At 39.7% G+C, this 16,110-nt stretch overlaps 1 protein-coding gene across 5 annotated transcripts in view; it reads left to right on the top strand.

The window, feature by feature from the left end:
• The window catches only part of MAST4 (microtubule associated serine/threonine kinase family member 4), a 573,771-nt gene that overhangs the window by 174,796 nt on the left and 382,865 nt on the right, over positions 1-16,110 (top strand). For all 5 annotated transcript variants that reach the window (XM_074385270.1, XM_074385262.1, XM_074385256.1 and 2 more), the window contains exon 3: positions 15,985-16,109. In XM_074385270.1, the coding sequence (XP_074241371.1) occupies positions 15,985-16,109 (125 nt within the window). The remainder of the gene's footprint in view (positions 1-15,984; position 16,110) is intronic.

Raw genomic sequence — 16,110 nt, 5'->3', positions numbered from 1 at the left:
GGAAACCACAAACAATGACTTGATTATATTACAATTAAGAGTGTGAAAGATTTATTGAAATACTAGAAAATCAGTATGAACTAGTAAATCTCATGCTTTGCATCTTTGAATTACTGAGGAGGAGGAGGAGATACGGTTGGGAAAGGTAAGGAGTTGGTGGCTGGTGCCATTTCATACCACACTGGAACCCATATACAGAGTTGGACATAGGTCACTGGCTCTTCTGGAGAGCCAGTTACTGTTTATGTTTCAGTTTCTATTTTATGCTTTTCTATTCCCTTTCTTTATGTTTCAATTTATGTGTTTTTTTTTAAGGTTTTACCCTCTTACAGGAAGCATGGGGAAAGGGTGTCTGGCTTGACATACCCTACTGGGTTCCAAAGTAAAAGGCCAGTGACATTGTATTTCATACAGCCACACTACCATGCTAATGAGGTGTTAACTGCTCATGTACTGGAGTTGGTAAATTGGACTGTACATGAATCCCTGGACAACAGAGATGGACAGTAGCAGGGTGCGATGCAGTAGGGAGTGGGGGAGATGTCGATCAGAGAGTGGGATCACTGAATTAAATGGAATGAAATTTAAAGAAAGCAGGTGACTTGCCTGGGTAGAGACAGCATCTTGCCATCTTGTACTGCTGTTTCAGGGTGTAAAGGGAAGGACGTGAACCAGAGATCTTAGGCCTAGAGTCTTGTCCCAAGTCAACTTCTAAGTAGCTTTCATTGCTGGCTCTCAGTTTCTTCATCTGTAAAGTGGGCAGGTTGGATCCTATACTCTCAAGGTCCCTTTGAGTTGAATAGTAAATAATTCTAGCTACCATGTTGAGAGGGAGGGAAAGTCTTTGTAGAGAATGGCTTTTCTTCATTTTCTAGTCCCCACGCCCTCCCTTGAACCCCTGTGCACACACACGCACTTTATTTGTTGCTGTTGGAGGAAGCCCACCTTTGCCTCTATCAGAGCTGATAGTGGGTGTCCTGTCACCTGAGCACACCCATGCCATTTATCTTTTGCTTACAGCTCATTTTTAGTGGCCAATCAAAGCCACTGAGAATGTAGAAGTTTTTTTTAACTTCCCAGATGGAAACTAAAAATGATGCTGACTTTCTGTCAGTTCCACAGGAAAAAGAGTAGGCAAAGAAATAGGAATGCCACCAACTGGGAAGTTGAAAAATTTATAAAAATTAGTGTTTCTGATATATTAACGACTTTAGTGGTAGTAGCCTACGTTTGTCATTGTCATGTTCCATTGTCATTCAAGTACTTAATCAACACACGTTGTCAGGGCTAAATTTATTTTCTTATTGTCTGCCTAGCCAGATAATTTCTCTGTTCTTTGACAGTATTGTCTTAGGCACCTCAATCAGACCTAAGCGTGAAGGGAGAGCAGAGGGTAAGTCCCATCCTTGCATTTAACTCATTGCTGACTTGTGAAAGAGAGAATGATTTTATTTAAATATGTTTCCTTTTTTGAGTAAGAACACAAGGGGAATCATGTCATGGTTTGTGTCCTCTCTAAAATTCAGGTGTTGCCAAATTGATAGTATTTAGAAGTAGGGCCTTTAAGAGATGATTAGGTTATCCTAGGACTGCTCCCTCATGAATGGGACTAAGATTCTTTTAAAAGAGGCTTCTTTTACAAAGCAGCATTTGGTGAGGTTGCCATTCATTCCTCCTCTGCCATGTGAGGATGCAGCAAGAAGGCCCTCACCAGACCATGTGCCAGCACCTTGATCTTGAACTTCCAGCCTCCAGAGCTGTGAGAAATAAACTTCCGTTCTTTATAAATTACCCAGTCTCTGTTATTTTGTTGTAGCGGCATAAACTGACTAAGACAAATTGTGACTGCTGTACATTATTAATGCTACACCAAGTTCAGCTTTAAGAAGGATTTAGCATAAGGTTGTGCAGGTCCCAGCTTTCCAGTCTGTGAACAAGAGGCATATACATATATAATGAACATACATGGACATTTATGTGTTTACATGTATGCATGCACACACCACATTGCACCCTTGCTTTTTATTTAGTTCCAATAATGTAGGATGGCCTGTATTTTTTCCCTGAGTTACTCTGAAGGACAGTTAACAATTATGTATGTTATTGACCTTTTGTTAAAACTTCTGAAACAAGTTTATTTGTGCTCAGATGAAGGAAAAAGTGTTTAGATTGGTCTGATAAATTTGAATTCTTTCTTTCGTTAAATAATGAGAGCTGCGTAAACCCACTGTTTCTGTTTTTGTCTTGCTTGCCAGGAATCTCAGTGCAAAGTATTTTATTTTGGTTTTGCTCCATTTTGCTAGCTTTTGGCTGCAGTGGTGTATGTATAAGTAACATTAAAGCAGGGAGTAATATATCATGTGCATACCTGTGGCTGTGGGTGGTGTCATACCCCTGCCCTCTTAGATGTATAAACTAATAATGAAGCATGTAATCTTTAAGGCCTACATTCATATTCCTTTCCAAACATCTTCATGTTACTTTTGCTGATTCTTCCGTCTCTCTCTCCTTTGATACCATCTTATGTCGTTCTTTTCTTAAAAGAGAGATCACTTTCAATTTGTATTATTTGTGTACCTATCATTCTGTTTGCTACTTTATAAATTTCTGAAGACTTTTTCTTTGTATCCTCAAAGCAAAGCATTGTGTATTTCTAATTCTTATATGGTTGCCAGATAAAATATAGGATATCCAATTAAATTTTAATTCAGATAAGCAACTAATAATATTTTTAGTATCTAGCAATATTAGGAGCATGTGTATTTAAATTTACTCGAATTTAAATATAGGTATGCATCCTGTATTTTGTTTGCTAAATCTGGCCATCTTATTAATAAAGACTGGGATGTTTCTTTACCTAAGGGTTATTAGACATGCAGTCTCATAGGTACAGGCATGGTATGAATGGCATGTGTTTACAGGCATTACACATAGACATTTTAAAAATATCCTTTTCCTCTGTTTGTGTGTGTGTGTGTGTGTGTTTTCCCCCTGTAGCTGCTTACTCACATGGGAGTCAGGACCATCTTTGCAGACAACCCCAAGCAGCTCTGATATATGAAACACCATACTCTTTGATATGTAAAAGTCTGTGTGCATATGTCCTGTTACAATGCCTTCAATAGTCACAGTGCTCTTTGTGGATCAAATAATGGGAGATTTAATGCATTTAGTGAAATGGCCAGAAGAAAATGACCCGGCTTTCAAGCTTGAGAGATGGCCCTTTGGAGGGTGATTGGAGCATCTGACAGACTGCCTTCCCCCAACTCAGCCCACTGATTTCCCCATAAGCGTGGCTGAATTTTCTAAAAAAGAAGGCTAAGTAGCTGGCAAAACTGTTACTGTAAAACATGAGGCATTGACCCTGGAGTTCAGGGCTATTTAATGTCATCTGAGCTTTCAGAAGTTGTCAGTGGCTAAATGATAGACCAGAAATGGAAAGGCTGAATTCCGCCCTTACACCTGCCTTTAATTTTTAAGCAGTGCTGAGGCAGACATGATGCTAATCTTGGCTTTGACTTTTCTCATCTTAAAAACAAGGGCATTGTTTTGTGAAGCATTTGGCGGTTTGTTAGGATTTAATTCAGAGTTGCAGGGTTGGATAACAATGGTTCTTAGATCCCTTTACTTTGAAACTAGGCAGAGTGGTTATTAACTAACTTTCCTCATAAGGGAGGAGGGAGAGCAGGTTATAAAGTTCCTGATTGAGATCTCTCACTTCAGAAGTAGGGACCTTTAACAACTGGCCACTTGGAGGTGCTGGGGCAGATGTACTCTGTGATATTTTTGAGGAAATATTTTATGATTATGCTCTAGATTTCTTGCTTATTCACTGATCAATATTGACAAGCATTTCTTATGACAGAAATACTGCATTCTTCAGATAGCATACATAGACACTGTTGTTGAGAAAGAATTTGGGAGAGACCTACCATGGAACTAGAAAGTGTTCCAAAAAATAGATGTGATAACATGGTTATGAAATACACGATTATGTGACTTAGACTGTATATAAGAGCTTCCTTGTGAAAATAGCGAACCTGTTAGGAAATTTAGACTTGTCTGGAAGTTTCTGCATAGGTTATCATCTGGAGTTTATTTTGTCACCTCTATATGGGCTTTTGTTCTTTTTGTTTTTCTTGTAAAACTGGCCCCCACCTCCTTAGCCTCTGTCATGACTATTAGATGTAGGGCTGTTGTCAGAAATGTTTTGTGTCTCAGGGCCGCCAGTGACATTTGAGTGCAGCCATCAAAGCATCTTGGTGAGCAAAAGAGCATCACTGAGTAGGATTTATAATTTCTCCAAGAAGTAAGATATCAAGTATAAGTTGGCCTCTAGGGTATTGGGGTTAATTAGCTTACCTTGAAAATATACATTATTATATTATGGGGATGGTAGACTCTTTTTGAGATGGTTTTTAGAAGAGAAGATCAAAGCTATAAGTGACATGATCTCCTCCATATTAAGTTTAAGGCCTCTGAGATTTCTTCATTATTGTTATCATTATAAAACTAACACTTGAACCAAACTTAAATATTCTTCTAGACAATGTGTAACTAAATAATGATGAAAAATATGATCTTTGGGAGAAATATGAGAGACAGATGGAAAGTCAATACACACAGACTTAAGTATCTGATTCTGTTAAATTCTAGTATGTTTTCACAGGTAGGATATTGTGCTAGGTGCGACGTGGGGCTACAAAAACAGATGAGATGCAGAAGTTACGGTGTAGTAGAACATGCTGTGTACAGACATAAATGGCACTCCATACACGTGCACCCACACAAGGGAGTGGGTGGTGCGATGGGGGAAGGTAAGGGTAGTAGCCTTCCTGGTTGGCACCATTGGCATCGAATCCTGTTTGTGGATTCATTGCTAATGGTGCCAAAATGGGTAAAAGCATCCTGGAGGGGAACCTGAAATACCACTGAGTACAAACTGTGTGTTCAGTTTTGTGCTGGGCATTTTAACATGTGTTACTGTCATCATCACTAGACGCGGGGAAGTCGAAGCTCAGAGAGGTAAAGTTATTTATCCAGGTTATCTGGCTACTAAATGGTGAAAGGAGGATGCAAGCTGACATCTGACTGCTTTTCCATTCTGTACTCGTGAGTCCACCTGCTGGATAGAACGAGAAGCAGGTGTGCTGTCAGTGCCCGGTGCTGGAAAGAATTCGATCTGGTCTGAAGATGATACCAAGGAGGAGGACCGTTGCCAGAAGGAGCTGTTTAACAAGTGAAAAGTAGAGGGGGTTAAAAAGTAATTATTTACTGTGGGCCTTTTGTCAGATGGTATGATAGGTTCTTTGTTTAAATTCTCAATTAGTTCTCATCACCTCAGACGATTGGTATCATCACCATTGTACAGCATGTCTACAGTACCGGAGGCTTAGAAGGTTAAGAAGCCTATCCAAGGTCAAATGGCAGATACATGATAGTAGTCAGTGTTTGCTTTTAGGATTTAACCTCATACGTGGGACCCATGTGATGGACTTGAAATCAACAGTTTGATTTTATGAGTTTAGAAATTAAGGGTCTTTCCCTTGAAAGGGAAAGGATCTGGAGGGGGCAGTCAACACATTTAGGTGGAGTGAAATCTTAGAAAGGACTGCACTGATTGGATTGAGAAGTCAGTGTGATGGGGAGGAGAAAGAGATGACTCTTATTCATTAGATTATTATTTTAAAGAGGGTCGGGTACTGGTCCTCAGGGAGGTTTTAGAAAGGTGTAGATAAGGCAGCTGGGGAGAGGGAGGATGGGGAGGAAGACAGAGAGGGAGCTGACAAGTAGTTTAACAGCTGTTCCACATAGCCACAGAATGACTCTGAGAAAAAATGGTTCTATTTATTTGCCGTTTCCTTCCATATATCTTGCCAGCAGCATTCATCAATATCTGTCATTTCCCAGGGGGGTTAGACATGTCTAGCAATTCATTCTACTGAATTATATTTCAATACGCGAATTGAAGGAGGCCAGATTGCAGATGTTAACTCTGACCTCTGCCCAGCATTGCTCACACACTGCCACCACCCATCTCTTTGGGTGCCCTCAGTCAGGCACACATTCATTCTAAGCAACGCTGCTGGATGTCAGAATCTTGTTACCATGTTCTCATTAGTGTAGGCTCTATTTAATACTTCTTTAAAAATCAATTTTAAGTTGTCGCATTAGTCTTTTGTCTATGCAGTTGGAGTTTGGGGCCAAATCATTATTTATTTTTTGATAAGAATTTTAAATCCAGACACATGCCAGCTGAAGGGCAACTAACGCCTTGGTGGTCTAGGTAAGATAGGGAGCTGGTGGTCAGGGCTGGTTCTCATTGCGGAATGGAATTTGCTGGGTGTTGGTAAACTGAAAGGCAGTGATATGCCTGTAATAATAGAAACATTATAGCTTACCAAGCTTTATCGCATGCATTAACTTGGTCCTAATATCTGCCACTTATTAGAATTTGACTGAGCGTGGTCATCTTGGTGGATAAGAAATTTTGTTTTTTAATGAACAAATTAAGGGAAAGTAAAAGAAAGGGCAAATATATTTCTCTTTAGGTCCCTGACTTTGAATGATTTCCATTTAAAAATAAACTATATGTTAGCATTTTTGCTCTTTTATCATATCATGGCCAGAGTAACACGGTGGCTCTCTATGAGGAAGGGTGAAAAGATGACTTTATCTTCGAATCACCTTGCCGTATTACCCATACCAAAAAGTTCTTAACACTGCAGCTCTGTTTCACAGTGGCAGTAGCAGCTTGTGTTTCTGCTCCATAGCCTCGTGGTTTGTTCAAAGACTTTGATTTCTGTATTGTAGGCGTGTATGTTCTGTCGTTTCTCACCAGTCCCTCGTTCTCTCACGGCACGGAACTGGGCTTTTTAGTGAGTCTTTAAAACATTTGTCAGGTACTCAGTCTGTCTGAGTTTGCCTGAAAGAAAAACTTCTGATACCTGTCCCCCTTGCTAGGAGCTTCCTTTCACTGTGTTGCTCTGACTTGCTCACCAGGCTTTTACCATTAGTAATGTTGTTAAGTATGTAGTGCTAGTGATAATGTTCTAAAAAGTGATATTGGGTATCTCTGGTGGATTTGAGTCTTGTGGAAAAACAGTTTAGCAAAAAAAAAATTGGAGTCTTACAGTCTTGACCACAACAGTGATGCCCTCTTGGCATTACCCTACTCCAAATGTCAGCCTTCCAAAAGACTCGCGGGAGCTCTTAATCCAGCTTTCAGCTTCCTTGTCAGTTGGAGATCATTGGTTAGTAGTCAGTGATGTTTTTAAGCACTTAGGGTCAAGGCTCTGCTTTGGACTTCCCTTGTGTGAGTAAACACACAGCTTTTTTTTTTTTTTTAAGGCTAGAATAGCAGCTCAGTATAGGAGTCAGTGAACTTCTGCACTTTCTGGTCACAGGTCTGTTGGTTTCTCAAATTGTATTCATTTATGCCATTAAGAGGAGTGATTTAGCAGCATTGTTGATGCTGTCTAGGTACAATCATTCTTTTGCAGTGAGGACAAGAAATTGGAAGTCAGTCACCCATGTGAGTGGAAGATGAAGGGAACCATGTCTCTGTGTTGTGGGAACACAGCTGAAGATGAATAAGGGAGGCTGTAATTGCCCATGAAGACGAGAGTCATGACGACAAGGGAACAAATGTTTAGGAGTGAGCAATGGGGCAGAGAAGAAGAATCTCTTGATGGTGATGGAATTAGGGTGATGGCTGCTGAGTCATGGATTCTGCCCAGATTCAGATAATGACTCTATGTGATATTTGCCCCTTCTTCTTAAGTTTGACAGGTTCTTTAAAAACTAATTTCCCCTAACTTTTAAAATATTGGGAGGGCTATGTTTGCAAAAGCAGGTGGTGGTGTAGTCAATGTGGATACCTCCTTTTGGACAACAAAAAGAATCCCCATATTTTTTCTTCTTTAAGGTACAGTGGTATTGGCCAAGCAAAGGATGGGGGGCAGATTAAACATTGTGGTAAAATATATACATAGCAAAATCTACCATTTAACATTTTTACATGTATGCCATCAGCACTATCTACAGAACATTTTCATCATCCAAAAATGAAACTCTGTACTCATTAAGCAGGAACTTGCCAATCCCCACTCCGCCCAGCCCCTGTCAACCACTGTTACCCTTTTTATGAAAGAATGTATTTGACCGCTCTGAGTACTTGACATAAATGGAATCACACAATATCTGACCTTTTGTGACTGGTTTATTTCTTTCAGCATGTCTCCACTGTTCATCTATGTTGTAACACAAGTCAGAGTCACCTTCCTTTTTGAGGCTGAGTAATAGTCCATTGCTGTATGTATCACATTTTGTTTATCCATTCATCCCTCAATGAATACTTGAGTTGTTTCCTCCTTTTGGCTATTGTGACCAATGCTGCTATGAACCTGGGAGTACAAATATCTATTTGAGCCCCTACTTTTACTTCCACTGTGTACCCAGAAGTGAGATTAAGCAAGGGAGACTTTACTAGACATAGAGGAAGGTAAAAGGGTAAGAATGTCCCTCCTCCCAGGTTAGCGGTGGTTGTGATCTTTTTGGGAGCTTCTGAGAGAGCTTCAGTAGAGATGTGTAGGCAAATAGAGGCTGGTAGCCAAAACCTATTAAGCTACTATGTACCTGTAAAGATACAAGATGAGAGAACAAGGTTTGGCAGCAGAGTCTGTACTCAGTCTGCCTGCTCGTGGCACCAGTTCAGAGCCAGCTTGCCATTGTTCTTTTTGCTTCTAGTCCCTTAGCTTCTGCAGTGCTACCCCTGTTCTTCCTGCATCCCTTTTACGGCTTTCCTTAATTTCTCCCCCAAACCCTTGAGAGCGACATCTGGGCCACTTCAGCTTCCCCTTTTCCTGGTTCGTACCTTAGCGGGATGTACGCGTTTTTTTCAGAGTTCTCCTGTATGATTGAGAAGCAGAAGTCATATAAGAGAGTGCTTTGTTATGTAGTTACTAGGTCTTATTTTCTCTTTGATGTCCTGCTTGTAGTCTAAGAAAAATAACCCAAAATGTAAGACTGTAGACTGGCTACTAAATATATGTGGCACTTCAGGTGATAGGGAACTTTTCTAATGGAAGCTTTCAAATCCAGTCAGGTACCATTATTCTCCAATGATGAAGTAGATCTCCAGAGGCTGTATTTAGTTCTTTATAGGGCCATTCTGCTAAAATTATTCCTGACTTGATATTTTTCCACTTCAGAGGGATAGTTCCAGCTTTGGGGTGCTTTGAAAGCATGTATCTTGGCTGGGCATTGTGGCTCATACCTATAATCCCAGCACTTTGGGAGGCTGAGGTGGATGGATCACTTGAGTTTAGGAATTCGAGACCAGCCTGGCTAACATGGTGAAACCATGTCTCTACTAAAAATACAAAAATTAGCTGGCGTGATGGTGGGTGCCTGTAATCCCAGTTACCCTGGAGGCTGAGGCAGGAGAATCGCTTGAACCTGGGAGGTGAAGGTTGCAGTGAGCTGAGATTGTCCCACTGCACTCCAGCCTGGGCAACAGAGTGAGACTCTGTCTCAAAAAATAAAACAATAAAACAAACAGAAAAATGTGTATCTTATGTTGAAAACATGCTTTTATGAAGTCCTGAAGTCCTGCCTCTTGTTTCCTGGAATTCAGGATGGAAACAAAGGAAAACATATTCCAGGGAAGGTCATACATAGCCTTGATAGAACCAAAGCATGATCTGGGTCTAGATTCAGTAATGTATTTATTTTACTATACATGTAACCATACAAGGCTACAGAACTTCTCACTTTAACTCTGTTAGCTAGAGGCCCTTTGGCTAAAACAGCAAAAATAACCAGTACAAAAAGACCATTAAAACAACCCGCACCTCTGTGGTTGAGACCTGAAAAGTTCTTGTATCAATCTAGCCAACTGATTCCAACTTTAATACAGGCTGTTATTTAGTGCCTCTAAATTTCTAGTCATGCCAGTAGAAAACATTGGTTACATGTTTCAATAAACATAGTAGAATTTTAGAAACATTTTCCTAAATAACACAGAGCTAATCCAGTTCCAGTTGTAACAACAAGCTCAATTCGGTATGAAAATAGAGCAGCCAGATTGCCAGGCAAGCTAACCTCTCATACAACAAATTGGAAATGGTATTATCCATTAATTTCCACCCTGTGCAGTTGAATAATGCCATTGACAGATGCTAATTTTCTTAAATTGTAGGCAGCAAATGATGCATGAATACAACAGCAACACACTTTTTAGAGGCTCTTGATAGTCATCAAAAAGTGAATTTATATAAAGTTTGATGTAATCACTATCAACTATGGTATCATGTTAGTGCCTTCTAATGACTGTCTTAAATCCATCTGTTCTCCTCTTTTCTCTATTAACACTAATGGGGGTCTAGGCAGGAATAAAATATCCCATGTGTTGTATTAATGGACCCTCCAATTTATAACTTTCATATGATTCCTCAGGACAAAACCTATGCAAATAATGTCATCTAAAATCTAACCCATCATTGGATCATAAGCATTTCATTGTATATGTATATGTGTTTCCCAGTTTATTTTTTCCAGAGGCTTAACAAAATTTTATTTCTTGCTCAGTGTATGAATTAATGTGTGTTCAGTAGCTCTTGGTGTTTCTTATCTTTTAAGCTTGTATTTATTGAGTATTCATTCTAAATTTTCTATTTTTGGGTTTTACAACAGCCCTACATGTTTGGCCCTGTTCTACTCAGGAACCTGAGGTTTGGAGAAGTTCATGTTATAAGTGATGGAATCAGTTTGGGAGTTTAGAATAGGAACTGAGTTCAACGTTAAAGTCAGCCACGACTAGAGCAATTAATTTTTGCCATTACTGGCAAGGATCTTTTTATCCTCTTATATTTGAAGAGGCTGCTAGATAACAATATGGGCTAAGGACAAATTGGTTATTGGATGTCAAAATCTCATCTTTTGGGTTAGGCTGTTGAGGTAACAAAGGAATTGAAGACACACCTTTGGTCTCGTTACCAAGATTGGACTTACACGAGATAGCACAAATAAAATGTACATAATAATGTTAAATTGAGCGATTTCGGAGAAGGACGAGATGGCATGCATGCTTGTTTTCAGTGGTCTCTGCTTGCTTTACAGTACCCTGTGAGATGTAACAAAACTGCAGTATTCAAAGCGTGACTTGGAGTGTGGAACGAGAAAGGGCATGGTTCAGGTGTTCCTCAGAGCTGGGTGCTGGTTCTGGATTCTGTTCAGAGTCCAGCTTCTCACAGAGCCATACCTGGTTTCATTGAGCCAGGGTCCTAGCTTCCATGAATTTCCTGTACTGAGGCCTTACCTGGGAGCTATGCCTGCTTTTCTTCCACTCTCCCGCTGGCAGAGAGAGAGCCTTTCCCAGTTGCTGTTGCTGTGACTTTGATGTTGAAATGATGATGCGATTCCTTGTGGTTCCTCATTGCTCCCATTCCCCATCAACTCTCTCCCCTCACTCCTTGCTTTCCAACCCAGGACCTGGGGTCCCCGACAATCACCCAGACCCCTGGGGTCCGTGACCTGCACCGTAGGAACGACTGTCTTGAGGAGTGGGTGGAATGTGCCCCTGACTAGTTTGCCATGCAGGAATACAGAACACATTTTTTGCTAGAAATTTTTAAAAGTTACTATTATAAAATATGTACAGCAAGTAATAGGGGATAATTCTATACAACCCCATATACCTACCAGCCAGCTTTATCAAAGCTTAATATTTGCTACATTCTCTAGATACATTAAAACATCTCATATTAAATTTATTAAAGCCACAATTCAAAACCTCAATTCTTCATTTATACTTTTAATACTATTATTCTCTGCTGGTAATTTTTAAAACAATAAAATATTACAGATCCAGCATACTGCTCCCTGCACCCACCCCTCATTTTCTCTGCCAGAGATGACTACAATTCTGAATTTTCTATTTATCACTTACAAGAAGAAATATTATTTGTTTCAATATCTTTCAATATTATTCTTTTGCATGTGTGTGACCTGGCTTAAGAACCCAGTTACCATATTTTATTTTGTTGCTATGGTGGTGGTGGAGGATACAGGTCTAATGATAATGTAGCTATAGTATATTGACTGCTTCCATGTCCTAGGTTGAGTTACTAAGTGTGTTATCTCCTTTAATCTTATCTGCCAGTTTGTAAGGTATTATCCCCCTTTTAGAGATGGGAATATTGGGGGCTTGGAAATTAAGTTGCTCAACTGCATGTGACTGTAAAAACTGGGGTGCAGACTGGGCATGGTGGCTCACACCTGTAATCCCAGCACGTTGGGAGGCCAAGGCGGGCATATGGCTTCAGGCCAGGAGTTTAAGACCAGCCTGGCCAACATGGTGAAACTCCATCTCTACTAAAAACAAAAATTAACTGGGCATGGTGATGCACTCCTGTAATCCTAGCTACTCGGGAGGCTGAGGCAGGAGGATCACTTGAACCTGGGAGGTGGAGGTTGCAGTGAGCCGAGATTGTGCCATTGCACTCTAGCCTGAGTGACAGAGTGAGACCCTGTCTCAAAAACAAACAAAAAAACTGTATTGCAGACCCATTTGTGCCTTATTCTAAGCCTGTAGTTTGAATCACTCTGCTCCCATCTTTCCAGGTACTTTTCTCTCTCTATATAATATGTATTATTTTTGTATAAATATAGAATAATTCTATCTTAATTTATAACTTGTTTTCCACCAAGCGTATGTGATGAATATTTCCTGGGGTACATTGGGCTTTTGAGTCAGAATCCTGATTTTTGTCCATTTGGGTAGCTATATCCCCTTGCAGAGTTATGTACCTCTATGGGTTTAAACTGGAGGTGATAATAACTATTACATACAATTATTAGGATGTTGCAGTGCCTGATATATAATAAGGCCTCAATATATTTTAGCTATTATGTTATACTTATGAAGGAAATTTAAGAAAATTATCTGTTCAGTAGTTTTCTTCCTTTTGAAACTTGATCAAGTATTGTTATAATGGTATAGTTTCACTGCATTTCAGTCAGCAAACAATATTGAACATTTACTAAGCGCCAGGGCCTATAGCAGGTACTGGGGATACAGAAAAGAATAAACTTATTTCCTCACATCAGGGGAATTACAGAGACAGTCTAATAATTATGTTCTGTTTTATATTGTGATTATGATTATGATTATTTTATTTGTTGAGATAGGGTCTCATTCTGTCACGCAGGCCTGGAGTGCAGTGGTATAAACTTGACACACTGCAACCTCCACCTCATAGGCTCAAGCGGTCCTCCCTTCTCAGCCTCCTGAGTAGCTGGAACAACACCTGGCTAATTTTTGTTTTTATTTTTTTGTAGAGACAGGGCCTCACTATGTTGCCCAGGTTGGTCTTGAACCCTTAGGTTCAAGGGATCCACCCACTTTGGCCTCCCAAGGTGTTGCTATTACAGGCATGAGCCACTGCACCCAGCCAAATAATTAATTTCTACTAAAGGAAAAAAAGATTTGTCAAATTCTTCTGAATAAAAGTACTTTGCCTTTAATTTTTTTCTGCTACTACATTAAATTCTCCAAGTTTTTTTTTTTTTTAATCTACCCTCAGTTTTCTTTAAAATGAAGCATATGGAAGCAGAGCAACAGTGAGGCTATAGTGGGTTCTCTCCCTCATATAAACTTTGACATCCTGCAGCTTCTCTACCTTTTATCATACCTTGACATGACATGAACAAAGCATGAATAAAGAAAATCCAAATAAAATCCAAATAAATAAAAATAAAACGTAGAAAATGACATAGGAGGGAGAAAAAATTGATTCAGATTATTAGAGGTTTATATATTGTTTACAAGTGTGTCCTTCAAATACTGAGTGATTTCTGTATTAAACCATTTATTCCTGTAATATTAATGCAGCATTCCTAAATGCAGTCTATAGTTTTTCTGCTCTTCCTCATTAATTACCTGCTCTGGGGCCTACAGGGGACCTATTTCTCAAAGCCATTCTTGGTTCAGCTTTTAGTTCACATTTCAAAATAAGGCAAGGAAAAGATTAAAATTCTAGCCTTCAAATGCAACATACATTGCACAAAAAATATGTCTGAATGTTTTCAAGATGGTGATCAGAACCACAGTGGGTAATTTTGTTTGAATTTTCAATAATAGTGTTTGTTTAACTTAATTGACATTTGCTACATTTATTTGCTTGGAAAAGGTCAATCTATTATGTGGGGTTGGCAGGAAGCATGTGACAAAAATCAGTATTACTTTTTTTTGTAAGAAAATGTAGGTTGTAGAAAGACAGTCTAAAGGAAAAATCACTAAAGCCTTGATAGTAATTTTCTCTGGTGTGATGATAGGTAATTTTTCTTCCTTTGTATATATGTGCATTTTCTTCTTGTGAATGAAAAACCCATCCCAAATAAAAAAAAAAATACTTTTCATTTTTACTACTGTTATGGCTAAATAGTTAACATTTACTGAGTGCTGTACTTACAAAATTCTCTAATCCCCTCAATAACTGTAGATAGTTAAGTCTATTGCTCCCATTTTAGAGATAGAAAAACCAAATCCAAGAGAGACTAACTTTCCCACTGTCATTCAGCCGCAGAGCAGGATTTCAAAAGGAGATCTTATTTTTCTCCAGAGTCTGGGCTTTCACTCTATAATAAAAGAGTAAAACAATTTTGGCAATTTTTTTCCTCTAAAACTAAAATATACATTTTGAAAGCACTTGGCTTAAATAGAGTAATGGACCTCTTAACATGTACAATTGATAGGAGATGCCCCAGCTCCTGTACTTTGACACTGCTGGTAGTTAGCATGTGCAGTAATGGTAAACTAGTTGATATACTGCAATTGTTATTAACTAGTGCAATATGCTTGTGAGATGCATGCCTGAGGGAAGAATGAGGAACAGATGTCACCTGTGCTGCAGGGCTACCAGCTATGCCTGCTGCAATCCCTCATGATTCTGAAGAGGAATGAGGCTGGAGTCCTCACACATGTGGCCCTCAAATGAGATTCTCTGTGCGGTCTGCCCTCTTTTCATTGTCTATTTCTTTTTTTTTTTTTTTCGGGGGTGCGGGGGGGATGAAATGTCTACTTGTCGCTTCATCATTTAGTAAATATTTATTGAGCAGCTATTATGGTCATTGTGCTAGAATTAGAGCAAAGCAGATGAAAATCAAACACAGTCTCTGCTTTTACTGACCTTTATTGCTATGTGAATATTCATGCCCATCCTAACATTCCTGAAGTCAGAAACCATTTCTTGTGTGTTAATATTAGTCAAGTCCATGGATACCGAGGAAGTAACATAGTGTGAATTGGTTCGGCTGTTTGACTTTTAAAAACATATATGTCTATATTAGAGTTCAAGGTTGATGGAAATTGCTCAGTGAACCTAGACTGACATTGATGTCCTGATTTATGCAAATGGATATGATTATGTATCCCACAGACACAGTTGGATGGCCACCTACACTTCAGAGAAAAAGTGGGTTGGGGGAGAGGCACCAGCCTCATTTCATCTTGAAAGAATTCTGTTTCCTTTTACTGGTCATGATTTCCACTTTGTGGATTATTTTCTAACTGAGTCCTAGATCACTTTCCATGTTAGATTTTTTTCAAAGAACACTTATAAATGCACACAGTTACTTCTGTGATGCTGAGAATGCTTTGTGTACTTATATACATCCTCAACCCATTCCCTTAGTATAGGCAGATGGAAAAAAAAAAACAAAAAACACCTCATCTTACTTTGATGAGGCCACACTTATGCAGGAGATGATGTTGGAGGTCAGGGCCAGACCCTGCCACTGGATCTCCTGACTTAATTAGAACAAGTTTTCCCAGGTTGCTATTAATAAATGTTATTGCTGGGTATGGCAGAAGTAATACATAAGAAGGTTGGCCAGGAAGAGACACCCTACCCCCGCCCACATTGCAATAAAACTACTACCGTCCGCCTGTCACTTACATTTTCTTCTCTTTAACTCCAACAGGGAGGTACCTCCTTCCAAACCCGGTGGCGGGACAGGCCTGGCCGGCCTCTGCAGAGACGTCCAACCTCGTGCGCATGCGCAGCCAGGCCCTGGGCCAGTCAGCGCCCTCGCTCACCGCCAGCCTGG

The sequence above is a fragment of the Saimiri boliviensis genome, chromosome 1, assembly GCF_048565385.1.
Source record: "Saimiri boliviensis isolate mSaiBol1 chromosome 1, mSaiBol1.pri, whole genome shotgun sequence".
NCBI lineage: Eukaryota > Metazoa > Chordata > Mammalia > Primates > Cebidae > Saimiri > Saimiri boliviensis.
The sequence above is the reverse complement of the archived record's forward strand: the minus strand, read 5'-3'. Positions and strand labels throughout refer to the sequence as shown.